This window comes from Alternaria alternata (assembly GCF_001642055.1).
Source record: "Alternaria alternata strain SRC1lrK2f unplaced genomic scaffold CC77scaffold_22, whole genome shotgun sequence".
Lineage (NCBI taxonomy): Eukaryota > Fungi > Ascomycota > Dothideomycetes > Pleosporales > Pleosporaceae > Alternaria > Alternaria alternata.
In genome coordinates this window covers 72,589-99,282 of record NW_017306211.1, presented here as the reverse complement: position 1 = coordinate 99,282, position 26,694 = coordinate 72,589, and the positions used below count along the sequence as shown (strand labels likewise).

At 50.7% G+C, this 26,694-nt stretch overlaps 12 protein-coding genes across 12 annotated transcripts; 4 read left to right on the top strand and 8 right to left on the bottom strand.

Moving 5' to 3' along the window:
- Positions 1-488: 488 nt before the first annotated feature.
- On the bottom strand, positions 489-1,739 carry CC77DRAFT_1024078 (hypothetical protein). The gene has a single exon (XM_018525800.1). The coding sequence runs from the start codon at positions 1,611-1,613 to the stop codon at positions 675-677; it is 939 nt and encodes a 312-aa protein (XP_018381598.1). The 5' UTR covers positions 1,614-1,739; the 3' UTR covers positions 489-674.
- Positions 1,740-2,070: 331 nt separating this feature from the next.
- CC77DRAFT_1065208 (hypothetical protein) lies at positions 2,071-3,944 on the bottom strand (the record flags this gene model as incomplete). The annotated part of the gene is made up of 5 exons (XM_018528795.1): positions 2,071-2,232; positions 2,311-2,992; positions 3,042-3,153; positions 3,212-3,519; positions 3,595-3,944. The coding sequence occupies 5 exons, from the start codon at positions 3,942-3,944 to the stop codon at positions 2,071-2,073; spliced, it is 1,614 nt and encodes a 537-aa protein (XP_018381597.1).
- Positions 3,945-4,893: 949 nt separating this feature from the next.
- On the bottom strand, positions 4,894-7,372 carry CC77DRAFT_390393 (hypothetical protein). The gene is made up of 5 exons (XM_018531492.1): positions 6,374-7,372; positions 6,015-6,328; positions 5,824-5,957; positions 5,111-5,776; positions 4,894-5,058 (listed from the first exon to the last, which is right to left on the bottom strand). Exons 1-5 carry the CDS (start codon positions 7,107-7,109, stop codon positions 5,025-5,027), a joined length of 1,884 nt encoding a protein of 627 aa, XP_018381596.1. The 5' UTR covers positions 7,110-7,372; the 3' UTR covers positions 4,894-5,024.
- Positions 7,373-8,045: 673 nt separating this feature from the next.
- CC77DRAFT_1053394 (hypothetical protein) lies at positions 8,046-9,205 on the top strand (the record flags this gene model as incomplete). Its single annotated transcript, XM_018527747.1, has 2 exons — positions 8,046-8,319; positions 8,400-9,205. The coding sequence occupies 2 exons, from the start codon at positions 8,046-8,048 to the stop codon at positions 9,203-9,205; spliced, it is 1,080 nt and encodes a 359-aa protein (XP_018381595.1).
- A 1,129-nt stretch (positions 9,206-10,334) lies between these two features.
- CC77DRAFT_1024075 (hypothetical protein) lies at positions 10,335-13,056 on the bottom strand. The gene is made up of 2 exons (XM_018525799.1): positions 12,350-13,056; positions 10,335-12,128 (listed from the first exon to the last, which is right to left on the bottom strand). Exons 1-2 carry the CDS (start codon positions 12,574-12,576, stop codon positions 10,688-10,690), a joined length of 1,668 nt encoding a protein of 555 aa, XP_018381594.1. The 5' UTR covers positions 12,577-13,056; the 3' UTR covers positions 10,335-10,687.
- Positions 13,005-14,803, top strand: CC77DRAFT_1034248 (Phosphoglucomutase, first 3 domain-containing protein; the record flags this gene model as incomplete). Its single annotated transcript, XM_018526853.1, has 3 exons — positions 13,005-13,057; positions 13,142-13,443; positions 13,494-14,803. 3 exons carry the CDS (start codon positions 13,005-13,007, stop codon positions 14,801-14,803), a joined length of 1,665 nt encoding a protein of 554 aa, XP_018381593.1.
- Positions 14,804-15,162: 359 nt separating this feature from the next.
- Positions 15,163-16,522, top strand: CC77DRAFT_1034247 (Oxysterol-binding protein; the record flags this gene model as incomplete). Its single annotated transcript, XM_018526852.1, has 4 exons — positions 15,163-15,228; positions 15,279-15,598; positions 15,655-15,763; positions 15,818-16,522. The coding sequence occupies 4 exons, from the start codon at positions 15,163-15,165 to the stop codon at positions 16,520-16,522; spliced, it is 1,200 nt and encodes a 399-aa protein (XP_018381592.1).
- A 301-nt stretch (positions 16,523-16,823) lies between these two features.
- Positions 16,824-17,889, bottom strand: CC77DRAFT_997378 (hypothetical protein). The gene is made up of 3 exons (XM_018536514.1): positions 17,376-17,889; positions 17,160-17,256; positions 16,824-16,979 (listed from the first exon to the last, which is right to left on the bottom strand). The coding sequence occupies exons 1-3, from the start codon at positions 17,441-17,443 to the stop codon at positions 16,908-16,910; spliced, it is 237 nt and encodes a 78-aa protein (XP_018381591.1). The 5' UTR covers positions 17,444-17,889; the 3' UTR covers positions 16,824-16,907.
- Positions 17,615-20,217, top strand: CC77DRAFT_1024071 (class II aaRS and biotin synthetase). The gene is made up of 3 exons (XM_018525798.1): positions 17,615-17,713; positions 17,786-18,428; positions 18,480-20,217. Exons 1-3 carry the CDS (start codon positions 17,677-17,679, stop codon positions 19,972-19,974), a joined length of 2,175 nt encoding a protein of 724 aa, XP_018381590.1. The 5' UTR covers positions 17,615-17,676; the 3' UTR covers positions 19,975-20,217.
- Positions 20,218-21,297: 1,080 nt separating this feature from the next.
- On the bottom strand, positions 21,298-22,832 carry CC77DRAFT_389913 (hypothetical protein). The gene is made up of 2 exons (XM_018531491.1): positions 22,546-22,832; positions 21,298-22,488 (listed from the first exon to the last, which is right to left on the bottom strand). Exons 1-2 carry the CDS (start codon positions 22,718-22,720, stop codon positions 21,380-21,382), a joined length of 1,284 nt encoding a protein of 427 aa, XP_018381589.1. The 5' UTR covers positions 22,721-22,832; the 3' UTR covers positions 21,298-21,379.
- Positions 22,833-23,630: 798 nt separating this feature from the next.
- On the bottom strand, positions 23,631-24,401 carry CC77DRAFT_1024069 (hypothetical protein). Its single transcript, XM_018525797.1, has 3 exons — positions 23,957-24,401; positions 23,777-23,830; positions 23,631-23,726 (listed from the first exon to the last, which is right to left on the bottom strand). Exons 1-3 carry the CDS (start codon positions 24,224-24,226, stop codon positions 23,655-23,657), a joined length of 396 nt encoding a protein of 131 aa, XP_018381588.1. The 5' UTR covers positions 24,227-24,401; the 3' UTR covers positions 23,631-23,654.
- Positions 24,402-24,853: 452 nt separating this feature from the next.
- Positions 24,854-26,632, bottom strand: CC77DRAFT_1065198 (hypothetical protein; the record flags this gene model as incomplete). The annotated part of the gene is made up of 2 exons (XM_018528794.1): positions 24,854-26,559; positions 26,617-26,632. 2 exons carry the CDS (start codon positions 26,630-26,632, stop codon positions 24,854-24,856), a joined length of 1,722 nt encoding a protein of 573 aa, XP_018381587.1.
- Between the last annotated feature and the right edge of the window lie 62 nt (positions 26,633-26,694).

Here is a 26,694-nt window from a genome sequence, read left to right as displayed (position 1 = left end):
TCCGCTCTGCCGGCATCCATCAGCTTTGTTCAGCATTATCGAGCATGCATAAATCGATGAATGATGTGGCGATGCGCAGGCGCCTCTTCGGATGAGGCTGCCCACTTGCTCGTTTCAAATATGCATGTTTCGGCGCATATGAGATGGGCCACGTTCATGCTTGAGATTCGTGGGCAACATGGACTTTCATTGGGCAGAGTTGGAACGGAAGCACCGATACCCTTGTCGGTGTTGATACTGGTCGACGAGGAGAGTGGGGTGGATGAGGGGATAAAACCACAACCATTTAACTGCTTCTTTGAATCCTTTCGCTCTCAGCGTGATGACTTCGAGGCAAATTCGAGGTAGAGTACCTGGCTGATGATATAGGTTTCTCGACCGCGAGATCCTCTAGTAGAAACCTGGAAGAATTATCGCGTTATGAAAAGCTGTTCTTCATGGGTTATACCCATCACCATGATGTACTGTAAAAGTATACACAGTGGTTTTTCGTTTATGATTGTAGCATACACTACCACGCATGTCTTTAGGGTCGGTTCTACGTAGGCAGTACCTAGCGAGCACAACTCATTAGACCAAGCTTCTTCGTAGACCGAGCATAAACACACAGGCTAACACACCGTTGAAGAGTATCTACGTAACGAATCTAATGCAGATATATTATCTTACGAGGCTTAGTCTGAATAGTAAAGGTCGTAATCGTCGATGATGTCCCTACAGTTGGTCGGACCGCCATCCCAATCATCTGAGTCGCCGGACTTGGCGAAGTACTCGGCGAAGTAATTTCGAGGAGGCACATTATTCCACTGATCCAAAACCATGTTCTGTCCTTTGCTCCATGGAGCCATCACCTTATCGGGGCCGTGGGGCTGGTAGTCCGATCTCTGAGACGTCACAACGCGCTTTTTGGTTTCTTCACCGACTAGGTCTTGCCACCGATAGGCCCTCGACTTGTAAAGCCTATCCCGTAACTCAGGGAGGTACTGGACATCACCGACACAGTAAGATGATATATCCTCTGGAATCGGTCGCTGGTTGAACACGTCATACGAGCCGCCATATTCGGCCTTGAGCAATCGCTCGCCTTTCTCCTTAGCTAGCTTCCAACTGACTAGTCCGCTGCCAAAAGTGGGCATGGGCAAGTTGTTCTCAACACATTTGGTCAGGCCGTTTAAGAACTTCCGAGATGCCGTGGTCTTCCTTGTCGCACTCTCCATAAGCTGGACGTCCTCGACCCCCTGCAACGCCACGCCGAAATGCGCAAATAGCGCATCTGAATCGTTGCGAACGTCAAAGAAGACCTTTGGAATCCTTTCATCTTGGAGGATATCCTTTAGCGTCGTCCCCTTTAGCGTCCGTTTGGCACCAGCAGTGTTGAACGCTTGTGCGCCTAGTGTATGCACATCGATCAGGTAGACGCGCCCGGTCGGAATGCCGGTATCGATTAGAAGGGTGAGGATGGAAATGGAGCCCTCACGGCAGAGGTTAACGCCTTCGAGATCTATGTACATGGTTGGCGAGTATTGAAGCCTATCATGGCGGAAGACGAGCCAATCGACTAAATCACCGATTCGCTCTGTCGTGTTTATGATCTCTGTTTCGATGTCCTCCATACTAGGTATACAGGTTGTTTCGCTACAAACTAGCATAGACTTGAAGAGGGAGGGAAGACTTGGTTTACAATTGTCATGCTTTTGCCTAGGTTCAAGTAAGGCAGGCCCATGATAAGCACATGAGGCGTGGTGCGGGGTAGATTACAAACGCTTTTTGGATTACGCTTTGCGCTTTTGTTTTTCTCCCCACGCTATCTCCAGACATGACAGTCTTTCGGTATGCTCCGTATCCTTTGGCCTCTCACCTCTACTCTGATGTATCGTTGATGCTTCGAGTAATTGTTTTCTTGGCCGCAGTAGACGTCGACACAGTATCCACGTTGATGAGATTCAGCATTACAACAGGTAATCAGGCTTCGGATGAACCCAACTAAGTGTTATCACTATTTGCAGTTTTCCCAGTACTTATCCTTCCAAAGTTGTATCTACACAGCTCCAGCCTCGACGCATGCATGAATCAAAACTCTCCGAGTAAGTCGAGAGTATCAGACATGCCTTTTCCAGAGAAGGATGTGAAGTCTTGCTCACAGACAGTACCTTCTTTGGGCATAGTTCCATTTACGAAATGATCAGCGCTAGCAGCGATCGCGCAGATCCCCGGGCTATACATGACAGTATGCTATCAGTCTCGTTAGCGAACGTCTCACTTGGGGATTCTTCACTCATGCAACGGAGTGAGAAAAGTGGACCGACTTACCCCCAGACCGTTGTGTTGTAGTACCACACTTCCTTCAAGAGTCTTGTTCGCTGCAAACGCCCCAGAGATTGGAGTGCGACCGTCATATGGCGAACCGATGAGTAGTACGGGATTTCTCGTTTTCGCTCTAAAATCACCCTCGTAGCGTTCTTTTGCCTGGATCTTCCACTGTGAACATAGCATGTACGAGCTTATGATGTAATCACTGTTCCAATCACCCAAGTCCGTTAGATTTTGGACGTGGTGCTCGATATCGGCGAGCTCTTCAGCACGTAGCATGGCGTCAGAGCAACGAATGAGTTGCGTACTGTCTGCATTGAACGTATTGTCCCGCACAATCATTGATCGGTTCGCCACATACTGGGTGTGGTTATATTCGGAAGTATCGCGGATCATGATACTGTTGAGATAGCCAGCCAAGTAAGGCCCGAAAGCTAGACCAGAACGAAGCGCTGTATCACTGGCCTCTGCGATTTCGTCGTAGGTGACAATATCGGTCGTGATGTTAGGACCCATGACGATCGGGACGTGTTTAGCACTCTCTTTTAGATCCTGAATTCGTTTGTATAATGCATTCGCGGAGATATTGGGGCGGAATAGGGCACAGACGGGCCCAGCATCGATGCACTGCTTTGTGAATTCTTTTAAGCTTACTGATGCTGAGACAGATGGGCCCGTCTCCCTAGTCTCTGGTCAGTTTGTGCCACCTTCATCGGTAGAAATACACGAACCATCCTTGCTGATATTCGAGCGGGTTGAGAACTCCGTCAAGCATCATTCTTTCGACCTTGTCTGGGAACATAGCAGCGAGAATCTGCCCGAGATATGTGCCGTATGATATCCCTAAGATTGGAAAGTCAGTACGTGGTAGCTCTACAGTTGGAAAATCCCTGCATCTTACCCCAGTACCGCAGCAGCCCGTCTTCGCCTTCTAAAGTAAGGGCATCGACTATCTTCATAAAGTCTCTGGCAACGAACGCTGTGCTCATCACAGATCCAGCCACCCTTTCGTTCTGGAAGCAATGTTGTGCGAACTGTTCGTTGTACGACCAAGCAGCACCCAATGCTGCGTCAGATGAATTAGTACTCGCGGGTGTTAGTAACCAGGCACGCGTTCGTTCCTCCGAATCTTTGTAGCAGTCGACGGACAACGTCTTTCCTGTGCCTCGCGGGTCAGGACCAATGATGTCATACTGTCCGCCCGTCATACTACGTACATGATATCGTTAGCAGATTCCTCTTTAGCATAACTCTGGGATGTATACACCGTAAGGGAAGACTTACGCGAGGACGTAACGAGCCTGGGAAGACAGCCAAGACATCGCATCCAACCCGGGCCCTCCCCAGTTCGTCAAGACGCTCCCTAACCTAGGCTCTTTCGTCGCATCAACTTTCAAGATATCGAGAATGAGCGTGTTGTTCTCCGATTGTGGCGAATTGTAGTCGAGGGGAACAGCCAGCGTTCCGTAAGAACCAGGTCTGCCCAAATCGTTGGATGCATCTGTCCAGTTGATAGCGACTGTCTGAGGATCACCAGAGCTCCTGATATGTTGAGGTGATGCGTACTGTGCCGTTGCTCCGATAGTCAGTGACGTGTAAAACGTAAGGACAATAATTCTTCGTGGAAAAATCATCATGCTTTCTCAAATTGTTCTTGTCTCTTGTTCTGCAATAGTCTTAAGTGTTGGCTGCTGAATTGTTGATTCTTAGATCGGGTTTCCATCTTGTCATATATATATAGCTCTCCGAGAGGTACTTGTCACTACCAGTAAAATATCCTTGCTAGGAGTATTAAGCCTTGCAGCTGCATTACGGAAAGAGGGCCTTAAGTTTCCACACTACCGGTCCGTGCCGAATCCAAGATTCCGCGACCGCCAGACATATTCTACAAAGATACAGGGAACATACACCCACAAGATTGTCGTCACAAGATCTGACGTCAGCGTCTGATCATAGTCGGCGTTATGTAGTATGAACAAAAGTGAATCGCAGATGTGACCGTTGTGATTGGTGTGTGCGGTTGGGGTACCACTGTATCACGCTACACTGGAGCAGGCAGTCAAATGGCCAAGCTGAGCCCCTAACGTCTTCGAATAACATAGCGCATCTATTGAGAGTGCCCGTCATTAATTTTAACCATTTTAGGAAACCAACAGGGCCAAGACTCACAACCACGAATCACGGAAGAGATCGCGTCGGATGATCAGATGCGACAAGTGATTATTGCTTTTGTCGTGCAGGTCAGTTTGCCTTACGGGCTTGCTGCCAGAACGAGTAAGCGTGCCTTTCCTTCGGCCTCTCGGTGATGCAAAGCACTTGCGGGTTTCTTGCTCAGAGAAACATTGCATAAGCAAACGAAAATCGAAAGGCTCACACTGTGCCAATATCACGGACAACTGATCATACAACAGTGAGGCTCTTTCATCGTTGGACCTACCACTCAAGGCGTGCATACACGAATTCTTTAGATTCTCCAGCTTACTATGATGTCCGCCTATTCAGAACAATCGCAATGAGTGCCAGAATCTACATATCAACGTAATAATATGCATAAGTCTGTTGCCGACAAGGGTGTTGGAAATAATGAGGTTGAGAGATTCAGAGTAGCGTGCGTTATGTATACTGATGCTTTTCTGGTAGAAACAGTATAGTCAACTGGCTCTTCGCTGTTGCTTAGAAAAAGTCTGCATATATGGATCCTATCGGCAAAACAGCTAGCAAGCACCTGCTGGCACAAGGATCGTAAATCTATAGACATGATTAGTTCTCCAATCTGGAAAAAGATATAAGGAGCACATACGGTTCGTCGAAACACTCATTCCAGCCAGGCCTCTTCCACCGCCAGTACCGCCTGAGTACCGCCCGCGCTTTCAAAGGGCTGCTAGTACCAAGAAGTCGAGCGTGTCCTTCTAGTTGTCGTTCAATCCACAGTCGAGTACGTTGTTGGTCGTGATACCCCGCTTCCACTCCAAGTACACATAACGGAAACATCGCAATTTTCTTCAGCTGTTTCAGATGTAGGGCAGCCTTCATATTTTCCAATAGATGCTTCGCGTGGTCAGTTCGCGTGCTGTTCATTTCAGTGCTAGCGGGAAGAGCCACAAGAGCCTGCAGTGACATGATGCAGTAAAGTGCTGTGGCAGATTGATAGATTGAACCAATCAGCTGCCAGTCATCTTGATTCTCACCGGCTTGCGCCCAATCTCCGGGGATAAAACCCTCGATACGAGCGAGGATATTTTGTGCATTCAAGCTATGCTGGTACTGGTCTGCAAAGGACGAGAGGGCGACTTCCTGACGTAGTCGATTAATGCGAATGATGTCGATGAACAGCGTTACCGGACACAATGTGTAAGGAAAGACAAGGCTATACACCTTCTCCACTTCCTTGATGTGCTGCTCAAGCGGCTCCGTGATATTGAGTTGACGTGATACCGGACCAAGAGTGTTTGAAAAGGTTACAATGCTGCAGGCCATCAGCCACAACTCTCACGAAGGCTGGGCCATGCTGACATCACAAATACCACTAGCGCTGAGGTCAGATGAGGTGCTGCTCGTAGGAGAGATTGAAAACCACCACGTATATCTATCAATTGCTTCATACCGTCCGCATGAGACCTCCAGTCTCCATCTTTGGAGTCGTGTACCTGAGTGTGGCAGTTAGCACGTTTATATCTTCCGTACCGTCAGAGTCTACTCATTACCTCCATAGCCATAAACATGAGTATGCTAGTAATAGTGAGATCGCTGCTGCGAGTCTCCTTACGCGCTATGCTCTCATTAAGGGCACGGATGGCAAGGCCCCGGTAGTTGTAAATCTTCAGTCGCTTTTCTCCAATCACCATACCACTCGATCCCGGGGGTAACGAGTGCATATAATGATTTATACTTAAGCAGACAGTGGTATAGTGCACCGCAGGGGGCAAGACGTGCAATGCCCATACGGGAAAGCGGATTATCGCTGGGTTGGGTGCCAAGGCGTCAGTTTCCTTGATATATGGGTATATCCTGGTGTTAACTAGCGAGTTAAGTATGAACATACTGTCTGCGTGGGTACACGTACAATAGTTGACAGCATGCACTACCTCGCATGTTTCATCCGACAAGAAGTCATACGAAGGTAGTTTGTTCGCCTGCATGACTCGAAGCAGTCGTTGTATCTTAGCGAGAGGATCCCGATTAGACTGCAACAATGCCGCAGCTTCCCAGTACTGGCCCCTTTCTACAACTTCCTTGATCTGATCTTGGTTGCCGATCCGCATGATACGTTCGCCCACTCCAGACGCAGCTGCAGCCTCGGTAGCCATCAGTGTGATGTGCTTCACCCGCTTCTCAACATCAAGATCATGCCACCATGCTGCTCTGTCTTCTTGCACCAACAAGCTTGCGAGATGACTCTCGTATATTTCGATAGCCTCTGAAGTGATCGAAGATCTTTCGAAAAGCGGGTATGCGAGGGTCAGGCACGGTTCTTGCGAGATTGACTCCGCTAGACCAGGCTCGCTAGGCTCACAAGGAGCAGCGACTGGCACGCTCGCGACGATTGCCGCGCTCGTTCCGGAGGTCCTTGGTCGGAAGATGAACTTCTTTGGTGGACTGTTCCTCTTCCTCGGCCGTAGAGACACTTTGCCCGGCTCTAACCACTGCAATGGCTTTTGTTCGTTATATCCGGGACACTCCTTGCCAGCCTTGGGACACTTCTTGCATAGCGGCAGGGTACGATCGCACACCAGGCGTCGTTTGAGACATTCCCAACATTGACGGTCTGCTATTCTTTCTCCACTTCCAGCTTCCTGCATGATGTGATTAACGCACAGAGGCTTCGTATGTTGCGCGATTTGGACTCAGAACGACACGATTGTGACCTGGCACCGGTCTGAACGGTCGATGCATGTTTCCCCGCATCCCGATTGTTCTTGGATTGCAATGTAAGCACTGACGTCGAGCTCAAGCGATGTCAGCAACCAAGTTCTTGGCCTCCATTCCACCCAAATTTGGACGAACTAGGTGGAAGCCATAGCTGCCGCATTTCCGATGCGGGAGTTGGTGGGATGACCCACCCGTGCCCATCGGCCTTGGCAGCCATCCGCGCCTCGTTTTCACCTTACAGTAAATGCTCGACATACAAGGTGTTTTTTGTCAAGAGGAATCCAGTTCTTTAATTCGTTGACCTACAGATCTCAAGAATGGGCGCATGAACTCCGACGGTGACTGGAGACAACGATCAGCAATTGTTCGGCTACCTCGCTGGTTGGTTGGACACGTTACTTACACAAGACTTATGACAGGTTTTCATCTGACAACGCAAAAAGGACTACATGACATGGGCGAGGATGGAACAGGACTTGTGAAACGTTGTTTCGCATGGAGCGCCTCTGTGCACAAACTATAGCAGATGGTCTAGAACTGTCGGTTAGTCCCAGTTGCAAATCTCCGTCGATCGATAAGCCACTCACAGCATGTGCAAAGGTGGGTCTCTAATGAGAACTATCTGCCATAGGCCCAGCTAACGTCCGTATCAATGTCTTCTGCGCATTCGGCATATCTCTATCTCCGGAAACATTGACCTTGTGAGAGGATGGAGGGAAGATAAAGTGGAAACGTAGGCATACTTGGTCAGAAACTTCGGCATACAGCCAATCATCCTCCGCCCTCTCCGTACTACAACATAGCGCGCGACGCAACCAACATCAGTCACCACAACATTCCGGACGGTTATAACATTTCCACTGACGATGCCATCGAGCGCAAATACTGAGGCCGATTTAGAAGAATTGCTTTCTCTCTCCAGACATGGGGCGCAACGCGAGTCCCGCAGCACCAAGATACGGAGCTTAACCGATGAGGATATAGCGCAAGTCATCAGTATTGGTACAAAGCGCGAGGTTACAAGAGAGGGATTAGAAAGGATACTGTTGGTCGTCCTCGATACAGCTGCGCAAGAAGGGGATATCGCGTCTGGTACACCGATTGATCGTGCAGGCGATGTCAAAGTACAGCTTGAGGAATGTACGGATGATTTTGACTCCATCGCGTGTGAAAATGCGCGTCCCGTGCTACTACTACTGGAAACTAATCTGATCGTGTAGTGAGCGTCGAAGAACTGCCATCGTCTGCGGGTTCATCACCAACAGCATCAGCGGCATCCGAGCACTGTATCAAACGTGATCCGGGTATTTGGGAGGCTTTCGATACCACGGTCAAGCGCGCGAGGAAAAACAAGGATGTATCTGCCAACTCTGACACACTTCAACAAGCTGAATCAGCTTGGTCTGTAAGTCTGACAGCACCTGGACATATCCTTTTCGGCCCTACTGTCCCAGAACATCTGCTCTACGTCGATCCTACCCCATGGCACCCAGAATTCCGAGAAAGCTGGGCTGGCATGAGTAAAGACCCAGATCATCCTGCGTTCTTTACAAAGGACGAGTTAGGATTTTATATCCCTAAGGAGATGCTATCGACACAAGAAACGAATGACGGGCTGGAGCCGCTTCCAAAAATGCCACTCGAGCTTTCCGTCCAGATCCGCCGTAAGATCGGTGCAGACTTCATACAAGGATGGAAGAGTATAGAGCGATACGGTGACATGATACTGTTTCAAACACGGAATTTTGGGACGAGCAGTCATTGTTTGAGCGACTTCACGATTAGACGAAAACGTGGACCGAGCACACGCGTGCAGTCTAAAGGAAACGTATGGAGCGCTTGCGACTTCTGCATCGATACTCGCCGTCTTTGTCTAAGGATGATCAAAGTGAACCACCAAGAAACAGAGAAGGTCGTCTTTCCTCTGCCACCTCAATTGCGCGTTGGCAGGCACTGGACAGAGATGGGGTTCTGGGTCCGTGATGCTACGGAATCGGCAGGTAGAAGAACGGCTACTGACACTTAATGAAATTCTCTTCACTACTTCGCGCATTCCGTTTGCTCTTCCCTCATGCACGTGCTTTCAACGGCGATTCTCTGGCGCCGCGCCTAACAGACACCGATAGTTGTTTCATTTGCTCCGCTTCTCATAAACAATCCACTGTCGCATCTACAACGCCCGCCATGTCGACGATCGATTCCTACCTCAAAGCCTTACTTGCGCTATCGGGCGGCGAGCAGCTCGTAAGCCCTCGCCGCGCTTTACTACAAAGCCTCAACGATGAGGACCTCGCAGGAATTGTAACGAAAGCTATAGGACGCGAGTTCGCACGAGGTGATCTAGAAGACATCGTCAAAGACCCAGCTTTAGTCTACAGTTATGATGCCGGCGAAGATTAAGCGACTTAGGTGAAGGTCGAAAAAGATCTTTCTCGGGAAACAACTCCGGCGTTAGGTAAGTTAGATCCATGTCGCATTCCAATAGTATACTGATTGTACCAAAGTTCGTTCTAGAGGAGCAGTATCTCTCACACCGCCAGCTCCTCGCTCGACAAGCCAGGCGTCTACATCGGGTGCGCAATCACAAATTGGCCACGCCTCCCACACTGTAGCAGTCTCGCTGCGATGTCAGACCGAGCAGGTTATAGCTAACAAGGTCGTTCCGCCTATCCAGTACGTTCGCTGGGACCAGGTGTCAGGCAAATACATCGACTTCTATTTTGGCTCCCACAATACTGCAGAGGAGACGTCTCTGGCAGAGAGATTTGATAGGGACTACCTATCCACTGAATGTCACATTCAAGAGTGGGGAAAACTGCTCAGGCTGCTGGAGAAGGGAGTTGCCAGTAGGTGCTGTGTAAGTGATACTGTCATTGGCGGGTCCAAGCATCACAGTTTGCGTGTGGGTTTTGCGACGGCATGCAATCGCTGCATCAAGACTAAGCGGCTTTGTGCGCGACTCAGCAGGATGGCACCTGGAGTTATCAAGCTTGCTCTCTACCCTTTGCCGTTGTCACTTTGGGACAAGGACGATGTGAACCCGCTTAGTCAGTGGGTCTGTTCATGAAGTGGTGTTGATAGATCAACGACGTTCTACCAAAGATATCAGCGCTGAGTCGCTCCAGGTGTCCTTTATTCTGAGGCATAATACATACATATGCAGGGTTATGTATCGATGCTCGCCCTCCAAGGCTAGCGCCATGCGCAACACCTCATAGCAATAATGGTTCCTTTTCCACTCTACTTACTTCCCGCAAAGCCACATCCAATCGCTGTATTCAAGATTCGCTTTTTGAATTGAGAGCTTGGTGACTTTCTCGTGAGTTGTCGAGAAGCCCTGTCCATATGCTCGCGTATGCTTAGTCACCGCTGGGAAGTGGTTACATAACGTCGACGCGAACTTTTAGCGAAACAAACAAGACCCCATACACGTACCACTGCATCCCGTACGCTCAACATACTCAACAAGGATGCCCATCACGCCTTCCCACCATCCACACAGCACCACCTAACAGTCCCCCAACAACGCAAACCCACTCCCCTCCAACCTCCCCTGCGCCCTCACCTCAGCCTTCTTCTTCTTCCTCTCCTGTTCCCTCGCCATCTTCTTCTTCTTCTTATTACTCACTCCATCCCCGCTCAGCACCTGCGCCCCGTTCGACCGATAAATCTCTTCGACCAACCCCTTCAACACATCATGCTGCGCCACCACCTTCTTCGCCTGCCCAGGCACACCAAGTACATCGGGTATGCAAGGGAAGTCGGCCATGTGAGTTGCCAGGCTGGATAGGGTAGTGTGTAATTTTGACTTTTCAGTCGAGTAGGTGGGTATCGTGGGGTGGAGAACCAGCCACACGCCTATAATCTGGGTCAACACGCGCAATGAATAAATAGCTGCGTGCATCCTGGCAGTCAGATGGACAAACGCCCAGCTGTTATCGAACTCGCCGTTGAGTACGCGCTGGACGAGAAGGATCGCAGGCGGCGTGTTGAGTTCTGCAAGGACGAAGCTGAGTCCGAATAACGGCCATAGAAGTGCTGGTTTGACAAAATCCGATTGCGCTGCTGCCCATTCTCTCAGGGTGCGCAGCTGGCGCTCTAGATCTGCTGCGGAAGTTGCAAGATCCGTGGAAGAGTAGGTAGAGATTTCTTGAACGCTAATACCTTGGGCTTTTCGCCGATACTCGTGTACGATCATGTTTGGCTTTCGAGCGAGGAGAGAGTATGCTATTGTACGAATATCTTGTCCCACGTTCCATGCGGACGCTTGGTTGGGGTCTTCAACCAGCAGAGGCATGTATACGAATGGAGATTCGAGTCCATTGAGGGCTTGGTGGACGTATTCTGATATCCGAACATCTGACATTGGTAGATTAGACGTCGCGCTGGGACTCGGAGCCTTTGCAACGTAGCGCCTGGCGAAATCGACATAAGGTGTCGAGCTCTGATCTATTGCCTGGGCTGTGTGAGCTAGGAGCTTTGAGCTGTCTTGTGGGCCATCAAGGAGAGCATATGCAAAGGGCACCAGGCTTTTGAGTTGTAGTTGCTTGCTAATCTCGTTGGGTGAATATGCTTTAATGCCCGTGGTCACATCAGCATCGTGGAGGAACACAATCAGTGTGTCGAAGCTGTAGTCGTACAAAACAAGATCCGTATCGCTCGTAAAGATGATAGATTTTGCATTCTCCTTTGCATGCAATGCGCACCAATCATCTGCTTCTCCAGGTACGGTCTTCGTCTTGGAAGAAAACGGCGAATCCAGCAACGCTTCTTGGAGTGCAGGTGCAAGAAAGGCGTACGATATCGAGCCTAAATATGTCGGAATAGGACATGAGACAGTAGCATAGTTATTGCGAAATTGCTGCACCCGTCTGTTGTTCGCTTCCGTCCTGGACAACCGCTCTGTGCGCTTTGATATGGGGAGGGCTCCGTCAAAGTAGATGGCAGACCTGAGAAGGTGCGATCAGCAGTGGACGGCAGGAACATCACATGGCACCTGCATAAGGTGCATTCAACGGTCAAGCACAAAGCAATGCCTTCACATAACGACTTTGCGATATGGAAGAGTTTGAGACCCCTGCGCTAATGGCGGTGAAGTGAAGAACATATGTGCGCACCTTATTGGCTTGCCGTGGTGGTTCCGTGCGAAAAGCAACTGTGGTCTACTCACACCTTGATGTCGCTCTTCTCCAACGAGGCCAGCCAGTGTATTGCTTCAGCAACGATGTCCGCATAAGACGGTATTCTGGACGCGCTAGCGGCCGAAGCGAGAGCCAATTTGTGAGCGTAGTAGGCGAGCGCAGGGCCGTCTACCACGGCTGAGTAGCCGTCCAGCTGCTCGGAGGAATAACGCGTCGCGTAGGGCTCGAGACGCCTAGCCAGTCTCTGGATACCCATTTTGTCTGCTGGTCGAGGTGGCGGATCCAAAGAAGGAGACTGGGACAAATGTTGAGAAGATGGACAATGTTCTCGTCGCAACGGGAAGGAAATGTAGTATGCACACAGCCAGAATACCCCAGCAAAGCGTCTGGGGCGAAGCGAGGCGGGGACTGGTCAGCAAGAGGTGTTGTGCAGCGTCTCGCCCTCAATTGCAGGATTAGCGCATGGGCGCAGCGACTGTTGGGACATTGACGAGGGAAAAACTTGAGATGATAGCCAGCGTGGCGTTGTTCTTTCCCGTTGATGAGCTAGCGCCGGCGTCATCCCGCGTGGTGGGGGAAGCTGGGCCCCTCAGCAGCTCAAAAGTTGCCCTGCTGCCACCTTTCTAAACTCTGCAATTGCTTCAATCTCCCTCCAAATCAGCTTCCAGCACATACACAGTCAACATGAGCGTCCGAACCGTCGAATTGAAGCCATTCCAGGACCAGAAGCCCGGAACGTAAGTGCAATGTCCCCGGACGAGCTTGGGAGGGCGCATGGAGCTATGGCGTCGAGGCATGATAGCTGACTTGGATTGCTGCAGTTCTGGTCTCCGCAAGAAGGTCAAGGTCTTCCAGCAGGAGCACTACTCAGAGTCGTTTGTTGCCAGCATCCTCCAGTCCATCCCTGAGGGCGCCGACGGCGCCTTCCTCGTCGTCGGTGGTGATGGCCGTTACTGGAACCCCGAGGTCACCCAGACCATCGCCAAGATGAGCGCTGCCTACGGCGTCAAGAAGCTCTTGATCGGCCAGAACGGAATCATGAGCACACCTGCCGCCAGTCACATCATCCGGATACGAAAGGCGACCGGTGGCATCCTCCTCACTGCCAGCCACAACCCTGGTGGTAAGTTCTCCCAGACGCATCGACTCGTTCCCCTCACCTGACGCATCTAGGCCCCGATGAGGACTTTGGCATGAAGTACAACCTTGCCAACGGTGCCCCAGCTCCCGAGAGCGTCACCAACAAGATCTACGAAACCTCCAAAACCCTCTCGTCGTACAAGATCGCCGACATCCCCGACATCGACTTGAGCACAATTGGCACACAAAAGTATGGAAGCCTCGAGGTTGAGATCGTCCACTCAACAGAGGATTACCTGAAGATGCTCAAGGACATCTTCGACTTTGACCTCATCAAGTCGTTCCTCAAGCAGCACTCGGACTTCAAGGTCCTCTTCGACGGCCTGAGCGGTGTCACCGGCTCATACGGTGTGGACATCTTCGAGAAGGAGCTCGGCATCCCCAACAGCACACAAAACTGCGTCCCCAAGCCAGACTTTGGCGGCCACCACCCAGACCCCAACCTTGTCTACGCCAAGTCGCTGGTCGACGCTGTTGACAAGAACGGGATCCACTTTGGTGCTGCCAGCGACGGTGATGGTGACCGAAACATGATCTACGGCGCAAACTCGTTCGTCTCGCCTGGTGACAGCTTGGCCATCATCGCACACCACGCCGAGCTTATCCCGTACTTCAAGAAGCAGGGCATCTATGGTCTCGCCCGCAGCATGCCGACCTCTGGCGCGATTGACCTGGTTGCAAAGAAGAAGGGCGTCGAGTGCTACGAGGTGCCTACGGGCTGGAAATTCTTCTGCGGTCTCTTCGACTCTGACAAGATGAACATCTGCGGTGAGGAGAGTTTCGGCACAGGCAGCAACCACATCCGTGAGAAGGACGGTCTGTGGGCTGTCGTTGCCTGGTTGAACATCCTGGCCGGTGTTGGACAGCAGACGGGTACCACACCCAGCATTGCCTCGATCCAAAAGGACTTTTGGAAGACATATGGCCGCACATTCTTCACTCGTTACGACTATGAGGGCTGCGAGACTGAGGGCGCAAACAAGGTCACCAGCCACATGAAGGAGCTCATCACCACCAAGAAGGACGAGTTCATCGGCTCCACCGTCGCTGGCCGCAAGGTTGTCGAGGCAGACGACTTTTCCTACACCGACCTGGACGGTAGCGTCAGCAAGAACCAGGGTATCTTTGTCAAGTTTGACGATGGAAGCCGTATCGTTGTTCGTCTGTCTGGCACAGGTAGCAGCGGCGCCACCATTCGTCTCTATATTGAGAAGCACACTAGCGACGAGTCTACATACGACATGGACGCTCAGGATTACCTCAAGGACAACGTCAAGCTTGCGACTGACCTCCTGAAGCTCCAAGAGTACGTTGGCCGCACCGAGCCCGATGTCAAGACGTAAGCGCGTTTGTTAGAGTGGAGATGTAATTAGCATGATTAGACGACTTGTACACGAGAATACCAGTAAAAACAGATTTGTTTTGGTCGACAAAACGGTAGTAATGATGATAAGTCGCGTGGCAATATGTCATGATCCCCTAATGTGTTTGCGCGTGTGGCTTAGCAGCACTAGCTCGGCGACGTCATTTCCCAATCTAAACATGCCTCCGTCTCCACCCCATAACAATACCGTTCCCCACCCAAGTTACCTAGATCTCGACAACCCCCCGCCTTTCACACATCCCTACACACGCGCATAGACTCCCGTGAGAGGTTTCCTTGGCTTTTCAAACTCACCACCTCTAATTTTACATCGCCATCATGGCTGAGAAAGAAGGCTCCGCTGTGCCACCCCAGGCAAAGGGCTCTTGGTCAAGCTTCCTCAAGGTATGTAGCTATGCGCTGTACAGAATGGCGGTCGACTAACATGCACATAGTCCATCGCATCCTTCAATGGCGACCTCTCCACCATGACGGCGCCTGCCTTTATCCTCTCGACAAAATCTCTTACCGAGTTCTCGTCATACTGGACCGAACACCCCTCCGTCTTCGTCGCACCTGCAGCCGAGAAGGACCCTGCCAAACGGGCCATGCTAGTGCTGAAGTGGTTCCTGAGCACATTGAAGCAGCAGTATGCGAGTCGGTCAGAGAAGCTGGGCAGCGAGAAGAAGCCGCTCAACCCTTTCCTGGGAGAGCTTTTCTTGGGCAAGTGGGAGGACCAGGCAGGCACAACCCAGCTTGTCAGTGAGCAAGTCAGGTACGCGCATCCAAGACAAGGCGTAAACTACGGGAATGCTAATGCAATGCGCGCAGTCATCACCCACCCGTCACGGCTTACTCTATCTGGAACGACCAACACGGCGTCCGCCTAGAGGGTTACAACGCGCAAAAGGCGTCGTTTAAGACGACCATCAATGTCAAGGTAAACACACCCTGACAGTATTGGCAGTATAATACTAACACGTTACCTCCACAGCAAATCGGCCACGCAATGCTGCACCTAGACGCCTACAATGAAAGCTACCTCATTACCCTCCCTGCGCTCCACATCGAAGGCCTCATCACAGGCTCACCCTACGTCGAGCTCAACAGCAGCACTTACATTCAGTCGTCTACCGGATACACCGCGCGCATCGATTACAGCGGCAAGGGCTGGGTCTCTGGAAAGAAGAACAGCTTCACCGCCGTCCTGTACCCAGAGGGCAAAGAGAAGGAGGCCATCTACAAAGCCGATGGCCAGTGGACCGACTCTTTCCAAATCAAGGATGCCAAGACCAAAGCCGTCGTCGACACTTTTGACCACAAGGCTGTGAAAACGACGCCCCTGACCGTCGCAGACATTGAGCAGCAAGACGACTTTGAAACCCGGCGCGCATGGAAAAAAGTCAGCGACGCGATTAACAAGGGTAATATGGACTTGACGTCGTCGGAAAAAACTATCATTGAGACGCGCCAGCGCGAGATGCGTCAGCAAGAAAAGGATGCAGGCAAGGAGTGGGAGCGCAAGTTCTTCTCGCGCGCGCCGCAGTACCCCTTGTTTGAACAACTGGCCAAGAAGATTGGCGAGGGCATCAATGATGGCCAGACTAATGGTGTTTGGAGTTTTGATAAGCAGAAGGCGGATGCCGCCAAGTCGCCATTCCACCCGGATGTTGTGCCCCCGATTTATGAGAGAAAGTAAAGAGTATAAGCTGGCCGTGGAAAGTCGTTTTACTTGGCCGCAAATGAGTAGTGGGAGTGTGAACGGGGCTGTGATGAGACTGGGAAATGAAAGCTCTAGTGTAATGGTACTGATGGAGGAAAATGGCGACTTACAAGAAACGAAGTTATGTTGGCTTGACGACTGAAAACGTGGAATGGCATGGAAAGCGGGGGCTGCTTATGCCAAATGTATGGACTGTCGGCATTAGGGTGTTTTCCATTTGGAGTCTAACTATCCCTACGCTCGTCTTCTGGTTCTACAATAGTCATACACTCCTTTTCCATTTTTGCTAATAACATACAACTTGATCTTACAATCGGCTTGTGCGCAAAACCGAGATTGCTTTTTCTCTCTCTCCCTCTACTTATGAAGCATCTTTGGAATCAGTCCTCTTATCGTTGCCATGACGCTGCCAGCATTGTCGGAAGACCTCCATCTAAAAGGCGTGATAATCGTGTTTTGTCAGTTGATGATTTCTCTTCTTCTTTACACTCGCAAAAAGATTCGGCTTCTTCTCGGGCTTTTGAACGAACCGAGAGCCTAGAAGCAGCGCAGAAGCAATGTGTGGTTTTTAACCACTGGGAACAATAAACAACAAAGACGAAATAAAACTCACCTCCTGCTTGCACGCTCGCCAGTCTTTCTTGTCGTAGTAGCAGTCTGTCAGTTTTGCATTCTCGTCTGCGCAGCCGGTGCTGAAGATACGCTTGTCCCTGTGTTTGTTGGTCTTGGGTTAGCTCAATTGGTTTACAGCAGCAACAAAGTTGCAGTTCTTCGCTCCTCCGACCCGGATCTCCGCATTGTGCAAGACTAAAGGTTCAAAGTAACGCACCAGTCATCGGGTTCATCGTCAATTACCAACTGCGCTGCTGCCGCGCGCGCCTTGTCTTCGTTGGACATATCTCAAGAGGGGTTGGGAGAATTGACGAGTATTGTGTAAGTGTGTGTGTGTGTGTGTGTGTGTGTGTGCAAAAGCGCAAAAGAGTCGGAAACTTGCGCAGGGTCTTTTGAACAGAGCGAGAGAGAGTTACTTTGAGCACGATCGGCACAATCTCGGTCCGCGCGCCTCGCTCATCGGTTCTTCAGCGTCACCATTCAAAATCGCGAATATCGTTATTAATCACGACATCATCATGGCAACCAAGCGGATGAACATCTTGGTGTACTCTGGTATGCGGCCATTTATAGCGTAGTCGCAAATCCCACAGTCCACCCCCACTAATCCGCACCCCTCCCCTTTAGGCAACGGAAGTACCACCGAATCTGTCCGCCACTGCCTGTACACCCTGCGCCGTCTGCTCTCACCTTCTTACGCTGTCATACCTGTGACTGGCGATACTCTGATCAAAGAACCCTGGTTCAGCACCTGCGCTCTTCTCGTCTTTCCTGGCGGCGCTGACCTGGGTTATTGCCGTACACTCAATGGTGAGGGGAATCGAAGGATCAGCCGGTATGTAAATGCCGGGGGTTCGTATCTAGGTTTCTGTGCAGGCGGGTACTACGGAAGTGCGAGATGTGAGTTTGAGCTTGATGATCCCAAGATGGCTGTTGAGGGGGAGAGGGAGTTGGCCTTCTTCCCCGGTGTGTGTAGGGGACTGGCTTTTGAGGGGTTCAAGTATGCGAGTGAGGCTGGGGCGAGGGCTGCTGAGATAAAGATTGAGAAGGAGGCGTTTGAGAATGTTGATGAGGGTGTGGCGGAGACGTTCAAGAGCTATTATAATGGTGGGGGTGTGTTTGTTGATGCGAAGAAGCTCGAGAGTAGGGGTGTGCAGATCCTAGCGAGCTATACCGAGGATCTGCACGTCGAATCTGGAGAAGGTCAAGCGGCTGTTGTCTATCGTAAGGTGGGTGAGGGTCATGCTGTGGTTACTGGGCCACATCCAGAGTAAGCTCAGATTCGACATTCAGAACACCTTCGCTCGCTAAGACTGTATAGATTCGCACCGCAAAACCTCAGCAAGATCCCCAGTCTGCCATCTTACGCGACCATTATCAATGATATCGCTGCCACGGACGCAACACGACTTGCCTTTATGCGCTTGATCCTCGGAAAACTTGGTTTGCAGGTCAACGAACAGGAACAAGCGGTACCGTCCCTATCCCGCCTGCATCTCACCGCTCATAGCTTGGCAGACGTCTCTGACCTCGTTGCTACATGGAGCGAAATCATTACTGTGATGGACGGCGATGAGTATATCAAGGGCGAGAACGACGTGTTTCGGATTGAGAAAGAGGGAACGGCGTGGAGCGTAAAGGAGCTGAAGAGGGCTGTCAGTGCCATGTCGGAGAAATTGCCTACACTAGCGTCAGTGACGAACAGTAGCGAGAAGAGTGTTGGAGAGCAAGGCCAAGAGAAGGAAGATGACAGCAAGAAAAAGAGGGCCAAGACACCAGAAGAGGAGATTTACGACTGCATCGAGTACACAGCCAACACCTCGCCAGACGAGATCGTCGACTACGCCAAAATCGTCAAGGTCATCATACCCCACGAGAAAGCCCTTCCATCGGCTCAAGAGACACCATTCCACCATGATGCCTTTTACGCAAACCTCCATCACTATCACACCAAGCTCCGCAACCCGGACGCTTCTTTTGGAAAACACCTCATGTATGGTGAAGTCGTAACATCGACCAACACTCTTCTCGAAAAGAACCCGTCTTTGCTGCGAAATCTGCCCAATGGCTTCACAATAACAGCAACGACACAAATTGCAGGTCGTGGTCGCGGAAACAATGTCTGGATCGCACCGCCTGGCGCATTAATGTTTAGCACTGTGTTGCATCATTCTTTCGCACTAAGTCAAAGTGCACCGGTAGTGTTTATCCAGTATCTCGCTGCTCTGGCCATTGTGCAAGGCATCAAGAACTATGCGCCCGGGTACGAGAAAATCCCTATAAAGCTCAAGTGGCCAAACGACATCTACGCGCAACTCCCCGGCTCGAGTGCAAATCCCATCGTCAAGATAGGAGGCATTCTGGTGAATAGCAGTTATTCCGGTTCCACGTACGATGTCGTACCAGGTATCGGATTGAATTTGAGTAATGCGCTGCCGACGACGACTTTGAATCAGCTTGCCAAGGGCATGAATCCGCCGCTCAAGGACTTTACGCCAGAGAAGCTGCTGGCGAGTATCTTGGCGCACTTTGAGACACTGTACTCGACGTTCTGCCAGGAAGGATTCAACCGCGACATGGAGTCGTACTACTATGAGAACTGGCTGCATACTGATCAGCTTGTGACGCTTGAGGATCAACAGGGGGTGCAGAGTGGGTGTAAAGCGAGGATAAAGGGTATTACGAGGGATTGGGGTTTACTCCTTGCCGAAGAGGTGCGAGAGATTGATGGGCGAGGAACGGGCAAGATTATTCAGATTCAGAGTGATGGGAATAGTTTTGACTTCTTCAGGGGGTTGGTCAGGCGCAAGGTTTAGTGTTGGACGTGTATGGAATGGCGCTGTGGAAGCTCCTCACAATGGTTAGGCTATGCGTAAAACTCGGAAGGCAGGTTGAGAACATCCGCAAATACTCCACTCAGCATGATATCGTTCTCACATATGCAGCTACATATAGTGAAGCCAAGTGTTTGGGAACACGCTTCTACTGCGATACAATACAGTGTAACTCACCAGCGTTGTGCCTGCGTCTTATCACCAGCACGTCAATCAAATCAATATCGTTCTCATTACCTTGTCGAAATCTTCTCCTACAGAAAACCAAGTCCTATCACAGTCTCGAAGTCGTCTCTTTCAAGCTCACAGTGTGTGGTCGGTATGTCCAAATCATGCTCTTTACAAAGCTCCTCCAAAGCTTATCGCGCGGCATTCGTCTTCCTCTTCCTCAACATCTCTTTACTCTCTTCTCTGTATACTTCGACACCTTGACATCGTTGAGCAGATCCATAGTGGTTATCCCTTTTACGACCACTTTCTCCAGCTCTTCCCAGTCGAGGCCATCGATGAGCCTCATGAGCACATAAGCGAGCGATCCCTGACCCGAGATAACGAGCAATGCTTCTAAATAAGAGCCTGTCATTGTATGGATGTCAACAAACGCTGACGAACCGCGTGATGAACGAAGCAGCCACGGCAGGGTAGCTTCAACGAACAACAAAAGCCTTTGCATTCGCCTTATCATCTTGAGCACCTTTCACAGCCGCACATATAATCACAACATTCATCGTCAGGTAAATATTGATACGCCGTCTCGCGCAGAGTACCATTATCAGATAACCTACTTTCCATCTCCCATCTCTTCCTAAGCCGAGGATAGCATTCTAATCCAATGCTTTCTAGCGCGCGAACGAGGCTTCGGAAGCAAGACTTCCTCCTTCTTGTGGCGACGATTTGTATACAGAGTTCGATAGTAGAACATGTTGACACAAAAGAAACTTATGATACATGCGCGGATTCACATTCTATGGTTCGACCAGCTTAGTATCCCAGCCACTAAACTTGATCTGACCTTCGATAGTGTAGATGTCGTGGATGCCAGCAGGCTCATCGAAGTCGATGTCTTTTGTTTTCGGTACACCTCTGTCCTCGAGTTTCTTCACGGGGTCGAACTTGGTGTTCAGCAAACACTCTGGCGATTTGTTTTTCCCTTTATCGCCTTGGTTGTTGCATGGAAGGTATTTCGACTCCCTTCCAGCTTTCCAATGCTTCTCACGTGCTAATCTCTTTAGGAGAGAGTCGTGCAAAAGCGCCCCCTCGGGAATGTCTCGTCCCGATGCCAAATTCAACGGCCATGCGGTATAGACCCACCCAAACGCATTCTTCGCTGCGTTCCACTGCAGTTCCCAACGATGAAAGGGCAGGATTTCTATTTCGATATTGTTAGTCACAGGTCATCTTGGAGTGTGCGCGTGTACTTACCCATGAATTTCCAAAGCATGACCTTGAAGAAAGAGGAACCGCCTCCTACCGTAAGTGTATCATGCATGGGGCTTTCGTACGCTTGATTGATCTTCTTGAAGAAGCTCTTCTTAAATCCATCTTTCTTCGGGTTCCATTTGATGGCCGACTTATCGTCAACTGCTCCTAGCTGCTCCAATTCGCGGATCATCCAAGCCAAAGGCACATCGCTCATCTGATAGGGATCTTGGCTCCGATCAGAGGGCTTACCGTTCTTGTCGGATGTGAAGTATCTTTGCCACCAGCTAGGTTCTTTGGGTTGTGGAGCAGGCCAACCCCCACCAACGTCACCGTGGTTTCCGGGGAACCAAACTTCCTTGATGACTTCGTTTAACGCTTTAGCATCCTTAACGTCTTGATGCATCAAAGCTGCTTTGAATTTGACGCGATGCTCGTCAACAGCGACTGCATGGCGAACGTGATGGGCGGTTCCGAGGACGGAGACAGCTTTGGGGACCTTGCCAAAGGGGCTGTCTAGAACTGCGACACTACTAACGCAGTCAAAGAGTCCCAAGAAGTGTACTTTGATACGCTGATTCTTAATGCCTTCTAAACGGCAGAACGTCGATGTGAAAGCTTCAAGCTTATGTCTCTTGAGTTGTTGCTCATCGGGTTCGTCATCCTGGTGAAGAAGAGGCTGACGTTCCTCGCTGGTGGGTGCTGCTTTCTTCGACCCCGTATCCTTTGGAGGATCCTCTTGCTTCTGCTGAGCATCGGGTAGCAGTCCTTTCTCGTACTGCTGGTACAGATCATATGCGAATGGAACCATCTCCTCATTGCCTTCAGAGAGCAGGCCGAGTCCATGAATCATGCGTGCAAGAAAGCGAGCAGTAAAAGCACCTCTCGAGAAGCCGAACATGTAGATCTTGTCGCCTTCTTTGTAATATCGCATGATAAAGCGATAGCCCGCGATGACATGGGCATCAAAGGTGGTGGCATAACCACTGTCAATGGTTTTCGAGATCTTTGATTTGATGTTGCCAATGAAACTTTTGTTGATTGGTCCTCCATCAGCACTGTATGTTCCAATGCCGGCTTCGAAGTTGAACACTCAGTTAGATTCTTACTACCGAGGGTTTGCCAGTTACTTACGTTGATAGTAGTGGTACTGCATAGGGTCTTTTCTGTCGAACTTGTCGTACAGTTTAACTATGTTGGTATCCGAAGTGTTCCCGTTGAACACATTTCCAGTGCCATCGAAACAGAGAATAAGCTTCCTGGGAGTATGCGTGCAATCTTTATCTGCCTCGTCAACAGAGTGAGACATGGTGGTTGGTGACGCAGTAGCGGAAAAGTAGCAGGGTGGGATTGAAAGAACGAAACGCTGAAGTCCCGAAGCACACGATTACCAGGAACGGTACCAGAATTATTAGAGAATTGGGACTTAAGACGAGAGGCGTTCGATCATCTATTGGGTGCAATAAGAAAAAGAAATGCGGAGAGGTAGGGATAGATATATTGCAGAGCGGTGTGCCAGCATGGAATGTAGGGGCTATCTGCACACCCACATTTGGTAGCACTGCTGGGAGAACGAAGAACCAGAAGGGCTTCGGACAACGGCCGCTACGATTGCGCCTCCACGTTCTGGACTGCGTTCTTGGGATAGCTGAGGGTTCACGAACCCACAGCTGACTTGGTGTGTTACCCCATCAGGCGGCATAGAAAGGCTAATTGTCCCAATCCAGTGCTAGGACAGCGGACACTATTGATGCGATAACTGTAAAGGGTCTTGGTAGCAAATGCAGTTCAGCCCCAGAGCTGAGCACCAGACTGTGGCTGGCGGAAATGCCGCGCTTGTGGCTGGCTGAGATCGTAAGTACCGCCTTGGCCGTACCTTATTCGGCGGGCCTGCCGTGGTTGGCGCATTTTGGTGCAGACACAGCGAGATTGGGACGCCATTTGCAGGAGCACATTGTTGCAAGGAGTGATTCAGCTCAGCTGTGCGTTGATCCGTCGGACAGGACGATGAATGAACCATTGCTTTGTTCGCTTAGATAAAGTGGGCTGAGGCCCGTCGCGCACCCCGCCTTAATTAGCGCAGTCCAGTCTGGACCTCGGAAGTAAAGGACACCCAAACTCTCCTAAACACCGAATCCGCAAGGACCATCGTTACAATTTTGCTCTTCGATACATCTGCTTCCTAGCTACCTATCCTTTGAGCCGGTAAGGTACAGTCACGGATACCTCCTCATAAATGCCTACTACCACCCGAGGTTTGGCTGCGCGACAAAGTCATACACAAAAACCTGCTCGAGCAACGGATCTGTTTCATTCTTCTCTGGCATCAGCTCAACCCATGTGAGATAAGGAATAGAATACCCACCTTCAGTGTATCATGTCCAGGATCAAGGTCAAATTTCTGTCTCGATGCTTCGTCCTAGTCACCGTCAGGATTCGTACTCCATCTCCACCGTTCCGTCACCCTCACATCCCCCACTATGCCATCCAATCGCATGACCACTCCACCCTACGTTCCACACTGCACACCCCGATTTCTACATACCTTAAACTTAACAACGAAACCCAAGTCCCAGATGCTCTCCCGCTTCACATTCGTCAAATTCAACGGCGTATTCAACGGTCTCCCTCCTACAGGTGCTTCGACCAGCAGTTCAGGATGCTCGGCGTAAAGTGCGAGAAAGGCGGATGCGCGGTCACCTTTTTGCTCTGCGGTGACGTTCGGGTGGAAGCGGAAAGTCGCTATGCGCGTTACTGGGGCATAGGCTGTGGAGTCTGGTGTGGATGATGCCGGGGGTTGATTTGAGGTGGCCATGTTGGTGCAAATGGTTGGGTGAAGGTTTAGGAGGACCGTGAGGAGAGAGAAAGAAAGACGCATGGCCAAGGCAGGCAGCAAGATCTATCCGGCTTACTTCACAGCAAGGTACTGTAGAGGAGGGTTGAAGTATGCATGTAGTGGTGATGCTGACCGCGTATTCGTGCGCCAACGTGACGCGCATGCGGAATTCGAAGGACACGGGCGGAGAGCCGAGATCAACCCGAGCCACATCACGCAGTGGACCTGATGCGCGACTTTTACAACGAATTCATTGCTTCGAACATACTATTCGCAGCTGGATATGAACTGGCGTCTGGACATCCAACGGATGCAGACCCAAGTAAGGTTATAGTGCAAGCTGGCAGAAACAGAAAGAACTAAATGAACAATTAACCATGCATCCCACTAGATGTCCAGGTGGGCTACAACCTCGACGCGTCTCACCTGCTCTATGGCCGTGCCATTGAACCACGGTCTCGTCTATCGCAGCAATCATGTGCTGTTGTGGTGCTGGTCTATGGCAAAGCCCTTTGAGCTTCCAGCCATCTTAATCACCGGCTATGGACTGTTTTCGAGCAACATCCACACACCTGCACCACCGTGTGACCCACATAGACATGTAGTCTAGAGGCCATAACGTTCCAGCGCAGTCCTCCGATCGCGCCCATCACCACCGCGCTTCGTCGCGTTACCTCTCGACTCACGCTGCCTTTCGACCGCTACCTTCGACACAACCTTCTTCTTACGGCCACTGTCATATCCTTCCTTCTCGTAATCATCCTCATCCTCTTTCTCAGGAGCTCCTTTGCGGCGGCGCTTCGATCCAGGGTTAAGCACTAGAGATAGCAAAAGAACGTTTTTCGCAGTTGGTCTCGGCGCCTGTCGTTCTTTGGTTGCAGTAGTTGCGGATGCGGGTTTAGGCTTGGCAGCCAATCTCGCAGAGCGGCGAGGGTTGATTTCCACAGCGGCGTCCTTCTTTGGAGCCTTGAGCGCCCGCTTCTGGCGTCTTGCCATCGATGAAGTGGGCGGCTGGAGGTCTTTTGGGTCGATAGTTCGAGTGATGGTATGGCCCAGGGACTGGGTCAAGACTTCCTGAGATTGACTAAAGAAGGTAGAGTCAGGTGTGTCCTGTAGCGCTTGTTCGGTTGCTACGGAAGACGGAAACATAGAGACACCTGAAGACTGGCTTGAGTTCAAGGTGCTGGAAATAACAGTAGCAGTGGTGTCCTTCGTGATCGTGATGGCAGCAACCGGAGAAGAAGTCGAGTCGTGTTTGAGATCAGGGTAGGTTTTGCTGACGTCAATGGTATTGTCCGCCTGGGTTTGGAACGTCGTCTCGTCCTTGGTATCGGCGAAGATATGCTCAGGACTTTTCACCACTATCTCCACCGAAACTGATGCATCTTCAGGCTGAAACTCAGCTTCATTGACCAACTCAAGATTCTTCTTCGAGATCTTGAGGGCAGGAACGACATTATGAGCTTGATGCCGAACCAGGTTCTTGCTATCGAAGGCGGGAAAATCGTTCTTGGTGTTGAATGTGGGCTCGTCCTTGACAAGGGCATCTGCACGCTCCTCCATCTCCACTGGCTTGCTATATGCAGATTGATCCACATTGGGAAGCATTTGTGAGAAAGCCGGGGCGGTATTGGGAAAATAGAAAGATGAATTTGTGTCTTCCGGGGGGTGTTCGAAGGTGTGTCTCTTGGAAGGCGGCCGATCAGTGAGACAGGCGCTGATCTTAGTCTTCTTTGGCGCTCTCGCTCTTGCGGCTCCCAGAAGCCTGTGTTTTAATGTAATGTCGAGACCGGATATGAAAGACTCTTGCGTGTCGCGCGGGACATTTAGGTGGTTATGCAAAACGGCTGAAGGCACCTTGCGCGACTCAACGCTATGTTGTCCCGCTTCCGTGATTGCTAAAGCTTTGTATTCGTCTGCGTCTTCATTGTTAGTTGCACCATCTAAAGGTATGAACTCGCCGTTCATACGAGACTCGTCACCGTCACTTGAACCGCCGAATCGTCCAAGGCGGACATGTCGAACGACTTTAGAGTTCTGATGGAGCTCCGATGTGTGCTTTGAAGTCTTGGTCCGTTTTACTATTCGATATGGGCCTTGTGCCTTGATATTTCGAAGGCGGGCGCTTTGCGCCATGTTGATTGCGCGATCAGGGTCATTGCGGTCGTGTGGTATTAGGGTGGGCTCTAGCTTGGCCATCAAACAGTCTCCAAGTCTGTCGATGCATCGGGAAGATAGCGTAAGGCGTTCGTTCTGGAGAATGTCGGTAATATCGTCCAAGAGTGCCATGCGGTCTTTCTTGAGGACGTATACTGCGCACGATTAGTAAGATAGAAGACAGGAGTGGGAGTAGGCGTGTATGGGCTTACCCGTGACAGGAGGCATTTTGCGAAGAGGCATAGCGGTCGAAGGGATGTGGCGGGGATACCGATATCAATGCACTTGGG